At 36.6% G+C, this 16280-nt stretch overlaps 1 protein-coding gene across 3 annotated transcripts; it reads right to left on the bottom strand.

Annotated features, from left to right (window-relative positions):
* Positions 1 to 958: 958 nt before the first annotated feature.
* slc2a5 (solute carrier family 2 member 5) lies at positions 959 to 15047 on the bottom strand. 3 transcript variants are annotated; one of them, XM_028453581.1, is made up of 12 exons: positions 14915 to 15047; positions 14742 to 14840; positions 13440 to 13600; positions 12333 to 12457; positions 11278 to 11430; positions 11071 to 11196; positions 10327 to 10514; positions 8630 to 8740; positions 8132 to 8233; positions 6091 to 6166; positions 4823 to 4950; positions 959 to 1727 (listed from the first exon to the last, which is right to left on the bottom strand). In XM_028453581.1, exons 1-12 carry the CDS (start codon positions 14957 to 14959, stop codon positions 1503 to 1505), a joined length of 1539 nt encoding a protein of 512 aa, XP_028309382.1. In that variant the 5' UTR covers positions 14960 to 15047; the 3' UTR covers positions 959 to 1502. The 3 variants fall into 3 exon arrangements, with proteins under 3 accessions (XP_028309382.1, XP_028309384.1, XP_028309383.1); XM_028453583.1 differs by lacking the exons at positions 14742 to 14840; positions 14915 to 15047 and having other exon boundaries at positions 12400 to 12457; positions 13440 to 13481; XM_028453582.1 differs by lacking the exons at positions 13440 to 13600; positions 14742 to 14840; positions 14915 to 15047 and having other exon boundaries at positions 12349 to 12458.
* Positions 15048 to 16280: the final 1233 nt, after the last annotated feature.

Genomic DNA, 16280 nt, shown 5'->3' with positions numbered 1-16280 from the left:
CACAGTTCTAACTCATCACGTATATTCCCCCTCAGTCCCCCTCCCTCCTCCCCCCAGGAGATAAAGAGGACAGGGTGGAGGTGATAGAAGAGGGTGAAAAGAGACAGTTTCTTCTTTGGGTCAAAACAACCAGTTCTCTGGTATCTCCTGATTGTCGTGAATAGGGATGTAACGATTAATCGTAAGGCAGTTAAAAATCGATTCATAGGTACCACGGTTCACATCGATGCTTTGAAAATTGAATCGCAGTACTTTTTTTAAACAGCAGAGGGCGCTATATATTAATCCTTCCAGAAGCGGACGTGACGGGCGGAATCTGCTACTATTTTCTTTCTGGCCGCCATTTACTGTTAAACATGCTCATAAATGATTCTTTACTCCTTTAGCACCGAAAGAATATTTGTAACATTACGTGAATATCTGTAAAAGTCACGTTTTTCTATTAGCTCTGTCTGCTAGCATAGCTTCTCTTCTTCACTGGTGGAATAACTGCATCCCAACCGACCACCGGGTTACCAGCGCCCTCTGCTGGTCTAAGCAAATATCTGACGTAAACACAGTAAAATGACTTTTTTTTTTTTTTTTTTTAAAAGTCCAAATGTTAAGGCACAAAATACATTTTCAGTTGCACTTTTAAAAAGAAAAATAACTATTATGCAGTTTTGAATTGTTTATTATAGAACCAGAATTTAAATGAATAGGCTTCTTCTTCATTTGTATTATTCCTTTATTTATTTCATTCAAGATTTATTTTTAGTTAAATTGCATCATTTTGAATAGTTTATCAAGGGATTCTTTTGACAATGAAAAATAAAAGGAAAATAGTACAGTATTTTCTCCAAAAAAATAAAGAAATATTTTTCAGTCATTTGTCTACAGTCCCATTTTGTAAAATAAATCGTGAGAAAATTGTATCGTGAACCCAGTATCGTGAATCGAATCGTATCGGGAGTTGAGTGAATCGTTACATCCCTAGTCGTGAGTGTTGGAGGTGTGTGCGTATATGGTGTTTGTGTGTATGAATGGATGTGTATGGGGTGTGTATGTGTGACTATGTGAGTGTGTGTAGGCATGTGAGTGTGTACACAGAGGGTGCCTATGTGTCTCGACCTTGTGAGATTTCAGTATTGTTTTGGGAAGACATCATGTGCTTTTGAAGAGGTGGCCTGACCCAGAGCTAGAAGCAAAGTTGAAGACATGAGAATAACACAATGGAAAGTTACAACCCAAGGCTTAAGGATTAAGATATATGAGTAAATATATTATTAAGCATAACTAATAATTTTGCCATAACAGCTTCCTAATCAATGAAAATATTAGTATTGATATTTTAGGTGTGGGGATCTTAGCCTTTTTTCTGTCAGTATACCCCTAGATTATTATTATTTTTAATGGTAAAATGATCCTGACGATACCAAAAATGTGAAAAAACTGACAAGTGAAATCAAAAATAAAGTCTAAGTTCAAATGTCTAGTTCGTTCCTCCTTCACATTGTCTGTCCTCAAAATACTGTAACTTTTACCACATCCTTCAGGCTTTCTTTGCTCTCATTCAGAGGTAGATTCCCATCTCCCAGTTTGATCTCCACTTTGTTTCTCTCAGCAAACATCTGGCATATCTCCAGGAAGGTCTTATTCTTGGTTTCTGGTACCACCAGCCAAATGTAGATCAGCGTGGCCAGACAGATGCCGGAGAAAATGATAAAACTGTAGGGGCCCAGGCCTCTCTGCAGAGAAGAAGAAAAATACTATAAATATTCTAAACAAAATGAAAATCAGCAGCCAGGGAAAGGTTGAATGTGGTTTACATACCATTTGAGATTTTTATCTCTCATTGCTCTACTTTTGTTTACTCAAGATGTTACCGTTCATCGATTTGAAGTCATTGTTTACAAAAAACAAATGGGCTGAACTCGAGATTGTTCAACCTAAAACTCGCCAACTCGTGAGTCCAAACGTCAAATTACGGAACAGAGAACACTGCCTCATTTACAAAAAGATATCATGAACAAACTTTGTGCATATTTATTTACATCAACATTGGTTTCCTACGTTTGAGATGTTGGGACTGTTTTTCAAACAAGCGCCAAAGGATGTCGTGAAGTCTGCCAAGACTCCAGCTGGAGATGGAGTCGTAGATAACAAGGATTTGGTCAATCAAGTTATGTAAAACTACACACTGCTTGAAGATGTTACCACCAAGACAACAGCATTAAAAACTGATAACATACTCGTAACAAACAAGATTACAAAGTTTATATCTCTCAATAGAAGGACCCGGGTTTGTCTTCCATATAAGTTCATACTGAAGGAGTCCAAGGTTAATCTCAGCTTAACAAGATAAACACAACAGCCATACATCCATTTTCAGACACGCTTTGTGCTATTTCAGGGTTGCGGGGGTCTGCTGGTGCCAATCTCTGGCTCACACACGAACGGAAACAACAAAAAAGAAAATATTCCGGTTTATTTTTTCCATTACTTTTTGTTACAAACAAACATAAACAATAAAAAAGAAAATATTCTGTGCCATTGTATTGCATTACTTCTTATTTCGAACGACCATAAACGATAAAAAGAAAATATTCTGTTTTTATCTTTTAGTTTTGTTACAAACAATGATAAAAAAGAAAATATTCTGGTTTATTTTTTCCATTACTTTTTGTTACAAACGAACATAAATGACAAAAAACAATAGATTCTGGTTTATTTTTCTCCATTAATTTTGTTACAAACAAACATAAAATGATAAAGTAAATATTCTGGTTCATTTTTCTATTACTTTTTGTTACAAACGATCATAAACGATAAAAAACAAAATATTCTGGTTTATTTTTTTTTAATTTATTTCTTCATTAATTTTGTTACAAACGAACATAAACGATAAAAAAGAAAATATTGTGGGTGTTTTTTCATTACTTTTTTTTTATTTTTACAAATGAACATAAATGAGAAAAAATATGTATGTATATGCACTGTATATGTTTGTATAGTATTCTTACATCATGAAAAACCAAATGTGAAGTCTAAAATGTTATTTTGTGAAGGAGGGGTAGTCACCTATACGTTCCTTGAACTTCTGCCTACTCCTTTTTAGCACCTTTCTCCTTTAAATATGTTATGTATTGTACATAAAAGGTGCTTATTATGTTGCACAAAAACAACACTGGGTGCTAGGCGGGGGTGCACCCAGGACAGACAGAAAGGACCCAAGTGTCCACCCCAGGGCTTGAACCCAGGACCTTCTTGCTGTGAGGTGGACGTGCTGATAAACAGAACATCAGAACAAAGAAGATGACACATGTTTTTGGTAAACAACATTTGAGCACAGAGAACCTACAGTAAATTGTTCCCTTTGTTTGAGACATTTAGACTAGAATCCAAACGAGAGCTGAAGGAGGATGGATGAGTGTTCTCCACTCAAAGATAAGCAGGATACCAGTGTGTTAGGTAAGTGAACGGTTATTGAAAAGATTAGCTTCACTCTGTAAACAAACAGACAGGATTCTCCACACATACTGTAATCACACTGGACTCAAAGATATTGACCTTTTAACACAAACCAAAGAGAAACGTGAGCAGCAAATTAAAAAAACAAAAGCTCAAATTATGCTTTACCTATATATATACACACACACACACACATATATATATATAACTATGATTAAAGTCTAGAGAATGTCTTTGTTTTTCAAGGTTACCTGAATTGCCATTGTGTAAATCTAGTGATTTGTAGCATTTTAAGCAGCAGTCATCCCAATATATAGGGGAGAGCAGGGCTGTCTTCATTATTTATCACTGAAGGTGGGACGATATATCGTCTGACAATGGGTCACACGATATATCGTCGATTGTATGACGATTGTATATTGCAAGGGTGTGGTTGGAGTAAAGTAGACATGCTACTGTTCTTAAAAAAGAAAATGTCCATATCTTAAATCTGGGCTGTGTAGGCTGTTTAATATTTTATATGGTATGGATATAGTTTCAGATTTAACCCTAGAATTATTACAATTCTACTGGCCCAACTAACAGTTAAACATTTTGATATTATTTTTCATAAAAATATCAGAATCAGAATTCCTTTATTAATCCCAGGGGGAAATTGCTTTTGTTACAGCCACAGAAAAAAAATCTCAAATAAAAGAATAAAACGTTTAACAAAGATGAAAGAAAGAATAAATGTTAAATAAGCATATAATTAAGTAAAAGACTGTTAAAAATAAGGATCAGATACACACATATAACAGTAGTAGAAAATAAAGTAGAAGAGATAATAATAATAATAATAATAATAATAATAATAATAATAATAATAATAATAATAACCCTACGACCCTGATTAACAGGAATAGGTGGGTCTGAAAATGGGTGGATGGATAATAATAATAATAATAATAATAATAATAATAATAAACAAATATGATACAGATATTTACAAAAATATTTGTATTATTTTTTGTAAATACAGTATCTGTATCATATTTGTATATTTGTATTATTATTATTATTATTATTAGTGGTGGTTTTTGCTACATTATTATTATATAGATTATTATTATTACAATAAATAAATCAATACATCACCCTGATCAACACATGTCACCCTGTGGATATATATATATATATATATATATATATTTTTTTTTTTTTCTGTCTGTGTTATGGCTATATATACACCATTTTTATTGATGTAACTGATGTACGTTTAATTCCAAGTATCCACTGTAAGTGTAAAATGCAGAGTACCGTATTGGTTACATTTGTTGGACATATGTAAACTAATTGTTTGGGAAGCGTTTTCTCTGGTTGTGTAACAAACCTCAAGGAAGGGGAAAACCAGGCCGACGGTGAAGTTGGACAGCCAGTGGACGGAGCCGGCCACCATGAAGGCTGCAGGCCGGGCGGACTGCCTGAACATCTCCGTGGTAACCACGTATGGGATGGGACCTACAGAGCACAGGGACCATCACAGAAAACACTCATCAGGCCTCCAGGGTCAGGGAGGGTTTACACAAGATATGATTACACGTCTGGTCACATGACTTCACCCAGGGGTGGACTGGGACCAAAATTCAGCCCTGGCATTTAGTGTCCTAACCAGTCCGATACATACGGTAAATGCTTATATATACAGTAAGTATATTTCTCCCTCCCTTAATGTCAGGACTTTGTTTCCCCAGTGTAGTTCACAAAACATGTCTTGTTCCCACAGAGCTTCCCTCTTAGTGTCAGAACACAGAAAATCTCACAACAAAGTTATCACAGGTGTGATGAGCTGAAGACGTATTCCCTTCCCTTCTTTTTCAGTTTGATTAGCCAATCAAATCAGACATGTATTGTCTGATGGAATATCTATTTTTTGTCCATTTTTCCACTACATTATCAGTGACATCACGTAGAAGCCATCATTAAGTCAGTGATGCTCAACATGTGGCTCTTTGTCTTAATTCTAATCATTATTATTTTAAGAAAATCTTAAAAGAGGGAAACTTTTTAACCCCTTTTTACCAATTTCTTTTGGCCATTTTGCAACTTCCTTTGTCCCATTTTTGCCCCTTTTGACATTTTTTTTTATTAAACTTTAGCTACCTTTTGCCAATAAATATCCCTTTTTTCATATTTTTTGTCCATTTTTGCAAGTTCTTTTTGACACTTTAATCCAATTTTTGTTCTTTCTTCATTTTTTTTGTCACTTTTCATCCAAATAAGCAAACTTTTGCCCAATACATACCACTTGTTTCATTTCTTCCCTACATTTAGCCTCTTTTTGTTCCACATTTTGGCCCTTTTTCACTACTGTTTGCCACATTTTTCTCATTTAAGCTACCCTGTGTCATTACATACCACCTGGTTCCTCTTTATTTGCTCATTTTTTGGCCACTCTTGACTGTTTTTGGCCCATTTTCGTCACTTTTCACTCTTTTCTTGCCACCTTTGGACCATTTTTTGCCACCTTTTAACATATCTGCTTAAACTCGCTCTTCTGGCGGTATGTCAGATGGCCACCCCTGACTTCACCTGATGATCATCCTTCTGTAAACAGTGTGTGTGTGTGTGTGTGTGTGTGTGTGTTGGGGTCAGACTCACTCGGTCCTATGGCGTGTCCAATGACATATGTCATTACACAGCCGACACTGACGTACGGCAGCCACGTCACACTCTCCTGGCAACACAAACAGGCAGTTTACTGTTGGTTTTGTGTGATGTAGTAGGTACAAGGTTATTATTACAGGCTGGTAAACAGGTTGTGTTACTAAATCGTTGATGCAGGTTTTCTCTCTCTGCATGTTTTAAAGCAATAATAGTATAGAATACTATAATCTAACCTTTCAATTTAAATTCAAATTCAATTTTAACTCCTGTTTGGCCATCTTTTCTTATACTTTGTTGTGAAAACCTAAAATCAAAATCATTTTGAACTTTTGAACTATTTAGTAATATCTATAAGTCACATTCTGTACCATAAATATCCATTTAAATTCACCACTGTTTAGTTTAGTAGAAAAAAATAGAGATGAACTAGAGTTGTTATTTTCAGCTTCTCCTGTTTTCTCAATTGTTCCTTTCATAGACATGCATAATGTTACTCTTTAGCTGCCAATGTTTTGTCAACTTCACAAAATACCTGAATGTGTGTCCTTAAGTTTGTGTTGGATGTAAATAAACAAGCTGTCTTGATTATTTACAGAAGCTGGCGGCGAGTCTGCGTTGTTGGTCTGCAGTAAGATGGCGTCGTCCTCATCGGGTCATGTTTATTCTCACTTTATTATCTTAGTTTAATACTTTGGTTCAACATCCCACATGTTGTTTTAAAACGTAACCTCTGCTTAACCAGTTTTGCATCCCATCTCCATCCTTTTAAGGTAAAGTTGGATTATGGATCCTACCACAAAGCAGACATTATCTATGCATGGTTTAAGGAACACTAACAACCAGATAGTTAAAAACAAAACAAAACAAAACACAAGTGTGATCCAAGCAGGCCCCACCTCGAGATCACACAAAGTACACCATCACCCGTGCACAAAATAACACATGTTGTAATAAACTGCAACTTCAAATTTAACAAACACTAACTATTGTCTTAACAAAACACTTGGTGTTGAAGTTGCTTGATGTGAATCAGTTGCATAATATTAGTCATAATATCATTGATCTGTTGTTTAAATGTATATTTATAAAGTTCAGTGAGCGGGAAAAAAAAAAAAAATCAAAATGTGAATGTGTCATTTAAGAGCCACATTATTGGCATTCAAGTCAGCAGTTAGAATAACAACCAATCTGTGCTTTAATACAGCAATATTTTTCTTTTATTTTGTGTATTTTTTGTTGTCATTTTACCAGTAAATATTTAGTCAAGTCAAAGTCAGTTTTATTGTCAATTCCACTACAAGACATGTAGAGAATAAAAATGGCTGTTCTCTCTGCCTGAAACACAACAATGTGTAGAATATATAAATTATTATTATTATTATATATACATTATTATAATATATACATATAAAGACAGAACAGCAACAACAACACAAGTATTTATAATATGTTCAGTGAGAGTGCAGATATGAATATCGAAAATACATACATATATACAGCTGTATATACAACTATGGTATAATGCAGTAGTGCAGATGTATGAATGAAATGACACTTCTCATTTTGTGTTTTTCTTATTGTTTCGTGTATTTTTTGAATCATTTTGTGAAATTAGGTTGTCTTTTTGTGTGTTATTAAGTCATTTTGAGCATTGGTTTGTTGTTGTGTGTTTTTAGGAGTCACTTTTGTGTATTTTTGTTTGTCATAATAGATATTTTTCAGTTGTTTTTGGTGTCTTTGTTGTGTATTTTTATATGTATTGGGTGTATTTAAAGTCGTCTTTTTTTTGGAGACTGTACAAAAGTATATTGACGTCTATGCACCAACTGTCACTGATCACTTTTATTAGTAGTAATACTAATCTGCACCGCTAGAGGGCAGCAAAGCTCTGTGTTGTTGCACTCGCCAAAGCTGACATTTTTAGCTTTTATTTTCTCCTACTTCGCAGCTTTTCCTCCAACGTTCAATCTTTTTTTTTCTCCCTCTTACCTGGAATTTTTGTTCCCTTTGTTTTGTTTTGTTTTTTTTTTCCTACCTGTAAGGTTAGCGCCACAGTGAGCAGCACACACGCCCCGCAGCAGATCCCAAAGCCGCAGAGCAGAAGCAACCTCCGGCCTGCAGCCTCCACGATGTAGACCTGTGGAGACAAACGATACCATATATCCCGATATTAAACAATACGATATACATTGCAATATATCGAGATCACAATAATTACAAAATGGTATGAAAAACAACTTTTTACGTAAATACAGTATAATCAACTTCCAAGCTAAAATTAATTGAGGATTGAAATAGTTTAATAATGTCTGATGTGGTTCACTGACACATAGTGACTGGGCGTTTACATGATATGCATATGCTAGCGCAATTAAATAGGTGTTTAAAAAAAAAAAAAAAAAACATGATTTAAAAAATCAATCGTGACATTCTTTTGGATCAATGCGATAATCGCGAGGTGAAATATTGCAATATATCGCCAAATTTTTACCGCATACGACATGTGTTAGTGCAGGCAGGAGCCTATACGTACAGCAGCCATGGTCATAATGACGTTGACAGCTCCTGTGCCCACTGTAACATACTGGATGTCCTCCTGCTTCACCCCTGCTGTGCCATAGATGCTGTCTGCGTAGTAGTAGATCTGAGACAAGAGATGGGGGATATGCAAATACCATAATATCATCATGTCTGCATTAACATTTACATCACACAAAATCAAAGTCAGTCAACCCTGGCCAGCAGATTGAAGTACAGGGAATGTGGAGAGTGCTACTCTGATTCACCCCCACAGTCCAAAAACACACGTCACACAATTATCAGAGGCCTCACAGTAGTTTCAGTTCTGTATCTCCTGTAGACGCCTTATGAGGGCAAAAGAGCATTAAGGTAAACATGCCTTAATGCCCGCGAGGCGTCAAAGAGCTCAATGAGCTATTTGGAGCTCCCTTAAAATCATTATCATCGATTGTCTGTCCTTGTGTGTTAGCAACTTAGCAAATAAGCTCATCACACTTTACATACCTCTAACCTAGCACTGGTCTCACACATTTAAAAGGTTTATTTCCCTATTTATTTATGTCTGTCTGGTAGGCCCTGACACTCTGGTTTGAACCCTCACACAAGTATTCATATGGCCCTGAAGGTCACGGAGGAGCTAAACAGAGTTGGTCTGCCCAGTGATATACTGTATAATCATGCTTGTATTAGACACCTTTGGGTACAAAGGCGGGGGCGCAGATAGTGAACAGAGACACAGACGTCGTCCTCCAACGAGCTGCATGTGGGCTTCGTCTACTAAACTTTGTTTGTGGATAAACCACATTGACATGATACGACTCTTGTCATGTGTCCTTGGAGCTGATCAAGGTAGAGAAAACCTTACACATTTAAATGGAGCCTAAACAACAACTGAAATATGTGTTTCTCTCGGTGCTTGAGACAGCTAAACAGTCATAATCTATTAGAAATCTGCATTCAATTTCAATCACAGGATAGCATAGTCACGACTCAAACCTTAACACGTACTGCAAGATCACTAGTGTTTTAGTGAATAATAGCGTGTAAATGAGTGATAATGTCCCAAAAAAAGCATGTGAGGCATTTCTGTGTCATGTCGAGGCCAGATTTTAAATAGAGAAATAAATAAAAAAGTGGGAATGGAACACATTCAGAAGACTTTTTCCGTTTTAGAACGTGAGTACCAATTTTTCTGTCCGTTTTCTATGATCATGGAAAATCAGAGGCCAGCACTTTTGGTATTCTTCTGGCCCGTACAAAATAGATGTGAGCCAAAATTAGCAAATGTGGGCGAGTTATCTTGAACCCTATATGGGCCAGTTTTGGCTGAATTATGGCAAGTTAGCGTCGACTAATTAGGATGTAGCCCATATATAAGATACCATATCTATTTGGTCTATCCTTGGCGGACATCTGGCATTAGGATGGCTTGGTTGTGGCAAACAGAAGCGGAGTACCCAAGTGTCATCATTCCATACAGTATGTGGGCCAGGTGTGGGCCCACTGAGCCAGATATGGACCAGAAGTATTTTGCTATCTGGAAAACATACTGACGGAGATCAGGAGAGGAAGAGTAGATGGAGATTTTGGTGTTTCCCTGTCAGTTTTGTTGGTAAAATTGCCCCATACCGTGCCGTTCTGGGTCCTCATGTGTTACCATGTAAACCACTTTGAAATCAGGATCCGTGTTGAGTTAAATCCCCTTCTCACCGCATTAACCCCCGACAGCTGCTGTCCCATGTTCATGACGATGATGGAGATGAGCTGCCATCGAAGGGAGGGCTGACCCAGCAGGCTGAGCACAGTCAGGCGGCCCTCGGCCTTCTCCGATTGGTCCTCCAGACGCATCTCCGTCAGCTCCGAGTCAACATCGTCCCATCCCCGCAGACGCTGCAGTGCTGGATGAAGCAACACATTGAGCATCGCGTTAGTTCAGGCAGGCACAGAAGTCAAGCTAGCTCAGCCCCGACAGCTGTCGGTAGCTATAACAACTGACAGCATCATCCCCCTAATTCAGTTAATCATCCAGCTGATCATTTTCTATGCTTCCCATTGGTTAGCGTTAGTCACAGCGCTGTATTTTAACCACAGCAACATACCTATTTCAGCACGCTTTGTCCACAAACGCCTTGTAACCCACCCCCACCCTTGCTCCTTCTCTTCTGTCTAATTAAACAGTGTCTTCTTTTGGCATCTAACGTCTGTGCTTCTGTTCAAGGGGTCCTGCTGACCGCTCTCTCTGCTTATGCTTCTCCATGTAGCTCATGGAAGAGCAAGCGGGTGCTCCCACCACTTCGGGCTCTCCACACAGCAGCAGGAACGCAGAAAGGTCCCAGAACAGAGCCTTACCGCCAAATCTAAACTGCATGCTCAATAAAACAAATTGACTAAAGTGATCCTGACTGAAATTAACCAACAGCTTTCGTTCATTTTCAAGCTTTGGTGATGTCTGACCTGTCTTTGCTGTCCTCTCGTCTCCTCTCTGGATGAGCATGTACCTGGGGCTCTCTGGGAAGAAAGGCAGCAGGAGGAGCTCCATCACAGCAGGAACACCAGTCAGACCCAGCATTAGAGTCCAGCCTGGACACATGTGTGTGTAATCACCAACTGTATAATGTCCATTTAAGTGGTTCCATCTCTCAGTGTGGGGAGAGAGAGTACCTGTACTGGTGCCCAGTATGTTTCTGATACCCAGCACTTGAGCACTGAGGATGCCAATGGTGATGAACAGCTGTGGTACAATGCCAAGGGCTCCTCTCAGGTTTTTGGGGGCAAGTTCTCCCAAATACATGGGCACCACGTTTGAAGAGAGACCTGCAGACCACAGGAGGGATGCACGGATGTAAACAGGGGTGCAAATCCCTGGGGGGACAGATAGGGTCATGTTTCCCCCTTCGATGAAGTTGTCCCCCCAAAAAATTCAATTGTAAACACAAGTAGTTTTTTTTCCAATAGCAGAGCACATTGTTGACCATTTTAGTATTTATTTTTGTTTATTATCCTGTTAGTATTTATTTTTGTTTATTATCCTATGTTAGTATTTATTTTTGTTTATTATCCTATGTTAGTACTTATTTTTGTTTATTATCATATGTTAGTATTTATTTTTGTTTATTATCCTGTTAGTATTTATTTTTGTTTATTATCCTATGTTAGTACTTATTTTTGTTTATTATCCTATGTTAGTATTTATTTTTGTTTATTATCCCATGTTAGTATTTATTTTTGTTTATTATCCTATGTTAGTATTTATTTTTGTTTATTATCCTATGTTAGTATTTATTTTTGTTTATTATCCTATGTTAGTATTTATTTTTATTTATTATCCTATGATAGTATTTATTTTTGTTTATTATCCTATGTTAGTATTTATTTTGTTCTGTCTACTCTTATATTGTGTTGCTGCAAATGTGAATTTCTCATCTGGGGATCAATAAATGTGTATTCTATTCTATTCTATTCTATTCTATTCAAAAAAGAGATGAATTGTACCTAGAAGTTTACTTGAACAGATGCAGTTTCTAATTTCTTAAATGTTCTAAGTTTTGTGGTATATTCATTTGCATTTTATAATTTGTGGAAATGTTTGTGTATTCTTTAGCTTTAGTTTAACATATATTCTGATTGCACCCATAATCAAAAGGAATTTTTACTCCTGGATGTAAAAATGATCCATGCATAACTCCTGATTACTGTTTTGTAGAGTAACCTCCAACCTGCACAGATGCCCACCAGAAATCTGGCTACGATGATGATCTCATAAGATTTGGCGATCTCACTCACGCCCATCATCACAGCAGGGACGATGGAGAAGATGTTGTTGAAGAGGAGGGTTCCTTTCCTTATCATCAGTCACATCACAAACAACACACCCATAGGTGAGATGTAGAGAAATCAAATGTGTGGTATTGTTTCATGCATACGGTAAAACCAGTACTTGTCTTTGTAGGGAAGTGAAACTTGTCTGTGTGTGTGTAAGTATGTGGTACCAAATGTAAAAACTCGGTCACTATTTATAGTCAACATATTTTGAACATTTAGCTTACTTTCCTAACATTTAGCAAATTTTTCTTTCATTTCAGACAAATTCGTGTAAAACATGTTCTATATCATTGTTAAAAATGTGTCCACTTGAAAAAAAATCTAAATCTATATGTTAAATCTAAATGTTGAATTTAAATCTAAATGTTAAATGTTAAATGTAAATCTAAATGTTAAATGTAAATCTAAATGGTAAACAAAAATCTAAATGTTAAATGTAAACATGAATGTTAAACGTAAATCTAAATGTTAAATGTAAATCTAAATGTTAAATGTTAAATGTTAAATGTAAATGTTGAATGTAAATCTAAATGAAGAAATTATACAAAGTGGACAGGTCAATGTCTGTCAATCACGCAGCCCCACCCACACACCCCACCCTCCAAGGTTTTCTTGATGTCTTCATAATTAGTTGACAGTCAGGTGCTGACCTGTCTACTTTGTATAATTTCTAAACATTTAGCTTTACACTTGGTGAACGGTTAAACATTTGGATTTAGATTTAACATTTAGATTTACATTTAACATTCATATTTACATTTAACATTTAGATTTACATTTGACATTTAGATTTACATTTAACATTTAAAGCGTACATGTTTTTATCAATAATATAGAACATGCTGTTTTACATGAATTTGTCTCAAATAAAAGAAATATGAGCTAAATTTTTAAAATGTTGGCTATGAAACAGTGAGCAAGTTTTTACATTCAGCACCCCATATAGTTGTGAAAGACTGTTTATTTTATTTTAATCATGACCGTTAATAAAATAACTCTACCTTCCCAGTTTGTTGGCCAGTGGCGCCACCATCAGGGAGCCAAAGAAGCCTCCCAGTGGGTACATGGACACAGACAGAGACCACAGCAGAGTCAGGAGACCCTCATCCATCGGTGTACCATAACGCTCTGCGTATGTGCTGTTATAAAACTGCTGCATGTACTGAGGAGACCACACAAACACAAGATCAGTGACGGTGATTCAAAGCAGAGCTGGGCAATATGGCCCAAAACTCATATCTCAATATTTTTTCTTAAAATGGCGATATACGATATAAATCTCAATATCTTTCAACTCAATAAAGACAATTCTGGCTAATTTAGTTGATCAAAAATGCCACGCAGACATTTATGAACAAACAGCGGCACAATATATGCCACTTTTGCCCTTTTCTTCTGTATGGGACAGCAAGTGTGAGTGAGTTCTGTAGTGTGGCTTGTTTAGGGCAGTGTTCCTCAAATGGGGGTCTGTATACCCCCAGGGGTACGTGATGGCATTACAGGGGGTACTTGAGAGAAAGAGAGTGGAAAATTAACAAATAAAGTGTCTGTCTTGGTCCGACCCCATGGCGTGAGATGACAGGAAAAGATCAAAACTATAGAAAAAGTTAAAAATAAATAAATATTCTGGAGCCACTAAATCAGCGTTTTTCAACCCTGGGTTTGGAACCCCACGTGGGGTCGCCAGGAGTTTAAATGGGGTCGCTTGAAATTTCTGAAAAATTTAGATAGGTTTCTGAAAATTAAAGCAACACACAATCTTGAACAACTCTATTTCTATATTTTCACTTTGTGAAATATAAATCTAGTTCAACTAAAATGCAGTAAATAAAAAAAAAAAAAAAAGAGAAGAAATCATGATCAAAAACTAATTCTACAAAAAAATGATCATGGGCTCGCGAGAACTTCTTAAAAAAAATAAAAGGTTGGGAACCAGTGCAATAAATACTGTTTCTTCCCAGTTATTGAGAAAATTAGATTCTTTAAAATGTGTGTTACCGCTCGTTCATTCCATCATTACTGTATGCTCTATAGGTATTTTTAAATAGTTTTCTAAGCAAAATGTTATAGTTGTACGAAGGCACTTGAGCCAAGAAAATTTGAGAACCACTGGTTTTAGGGGAATCTATCAGAAAGCAGCAACTCCTAAAATGAGTATTTTAATACAAAATAAGAATTAAAAACTGATATTTGATATTGTAATTTTCTATATCGCCAAAATAGAAAACTCAGTACATCTTGAATCTCAATATATTACATAGGCCTAATTTAGAGACACTGGTTTGTTTCTGTGTTCCTGTTACCGGTGATGGAGAGTTGACCACAGCCACGTTGTAGCCATACTGGAAAGATGAACCAAATGCGGAGATGAGCGTTGCCAAGACCAGGACTGTTGTTAATCTCTGTTTGGGAAAACGGCGTTGGAGAAAAAGCTGCTGTGTCAGGTATCTCCAAGTATTCACGAAACAGAACTCACCCCTTCCCTCTCCACAGGCTTCTCCCACTCCTCACTGTGCACCATGCTGCGTTTGGATCCGTCAGCTGGAATAACAGCTGAATGTTGTTGTCAGTGCAAAACTGGATCCTGCTGCTGCCCTTTGGACGTAGGATCACAGGGCAGCTCACAGGTTTACAGCACAGCTTAGGTGCTGATTGTACACTTTATCTGATATTGTTCATAGTGCTGATATCACACTCTCTTAATGATGAGATACAGTTGCTCGAATACAGCATTACAGCAAACAGATTTTCTAGAACACGTGTCAAACTCATAGCGCGGAGGCCAAATCCAGACCTTTGGAGCATCTAATTTGGTCCGCAGGAGAAAGTAAAAATGACAGAAAACATGAATCATTGTGTAAATGAACTGAACAATATTTGCAGGGGCTCACATTTTTCCTGCTGCTTTTATCATTTGATTGCAGTAATTTTCAATGTTAAACAGTGGAAAAAACTCACAAAATCATTCAATTTTCCTCAAATTATTAGATAATATTTCCCTTAAACAGAATTTGGTCATAAAATTTAGGAAATTTAAAGTGAAGATCCTATTGAGACTGATATCTTGGATATTGTTGGTTTCTTACATATTTTGTGTTTTATGTATACGACGATACGTAGAAGTGCCTTGGGCAAGACACTTCACCCACATCGCCTCGTATGAATGTAATGTGTGAGTGAGTGTTGGTGGTGGTCAGAGGAGGCGATGGCGCACTATGGCAGCCTTGCTTCCATCAGTCTGCCCCAGGGCAACTGTGGCTACATTGTAGCTTACCACAACTAAGTGCAAAGTGAAACAATAATGCCTTAATTCTGTAAAGCGCTTTGAGTGTCTATGATAAAGCGCTATATACTGTAAAATCCAATGCATTATTATTATTAAAGAGGACTGATTACTTAAGTAGTACTGCTACTTGTTTGAAATTGTACTCATGTATAAGTCATAAAATACTCAAGTATTATTATGATGAGTAAAAAGTAGCTCAATTAAATAGTACTCAAAGTAAAAGTTACTGATCCAAACTCTGCATATGACCCCCACATTTATTTATGGTAGTAAATCTTGCCACGGTTCCCTTGCATACAGTAAACTCTATCTCATACAGTATATAAGCCTAAAAAGGAAGAGACCAAATCTTGCACAACTGGAACTTAATTTATTTTCTGCAAAGGCATCTGTTTAAAATAAAAGGTTTGTCAAAATGTACATTCTTTAATAATTATATATATTTTTAATTCTGTGCAGTTTTTTTGTGTAAATTCTAATACATTGCATTAGAATACTGTTGTCTTTCCTATGTTTAAAGCAAATATAGCACAATTAAAAACACGCACTTCCCTTT

This window comes from Gouania willdenowi, chromosome 7 (genome assembly GCF_900634775.1).
Source record: "Gouania willdenowi chromosome 7, fGouWil2.1, whole genome shotgun sequence".
NCBI lineage: Eukaryota > Metazoa > Chordata > Actinopteri > Blenniiformes > Gobiesocidae > Gouania > Gouania willdenowi.
The sequence above is the reverse complement of the archived record's forward strand: the minus strand, read 5'-3'. Positions and strand labels throughout refer to the sequence as shown.

Bases quoted from the DNA above. Each gene is read 5' to 3' on its own strand.
- slc2a5 (XM_028453581.1), bottom strand. From the start codon at position 14,959: ATGGTGCACAGTGAGGAGTGGGAGAAGCCTGTGGAGAGGGAAGGG. The intron at 10,515-11,070 runs GTCAGACATCAC...TGCTTCATCCAG, and splicing joins CGAGAGGACAGCAAAGACAG to CACTGCAGCGTCTGCGGGGA. The intron at 8,234-8,629 runs GTACGTATAGGC...TTGTCTCCACAG, and splicing joins TCATTATGACCATGGCTGCT to GTCTACATCGTGGAGGCTGC.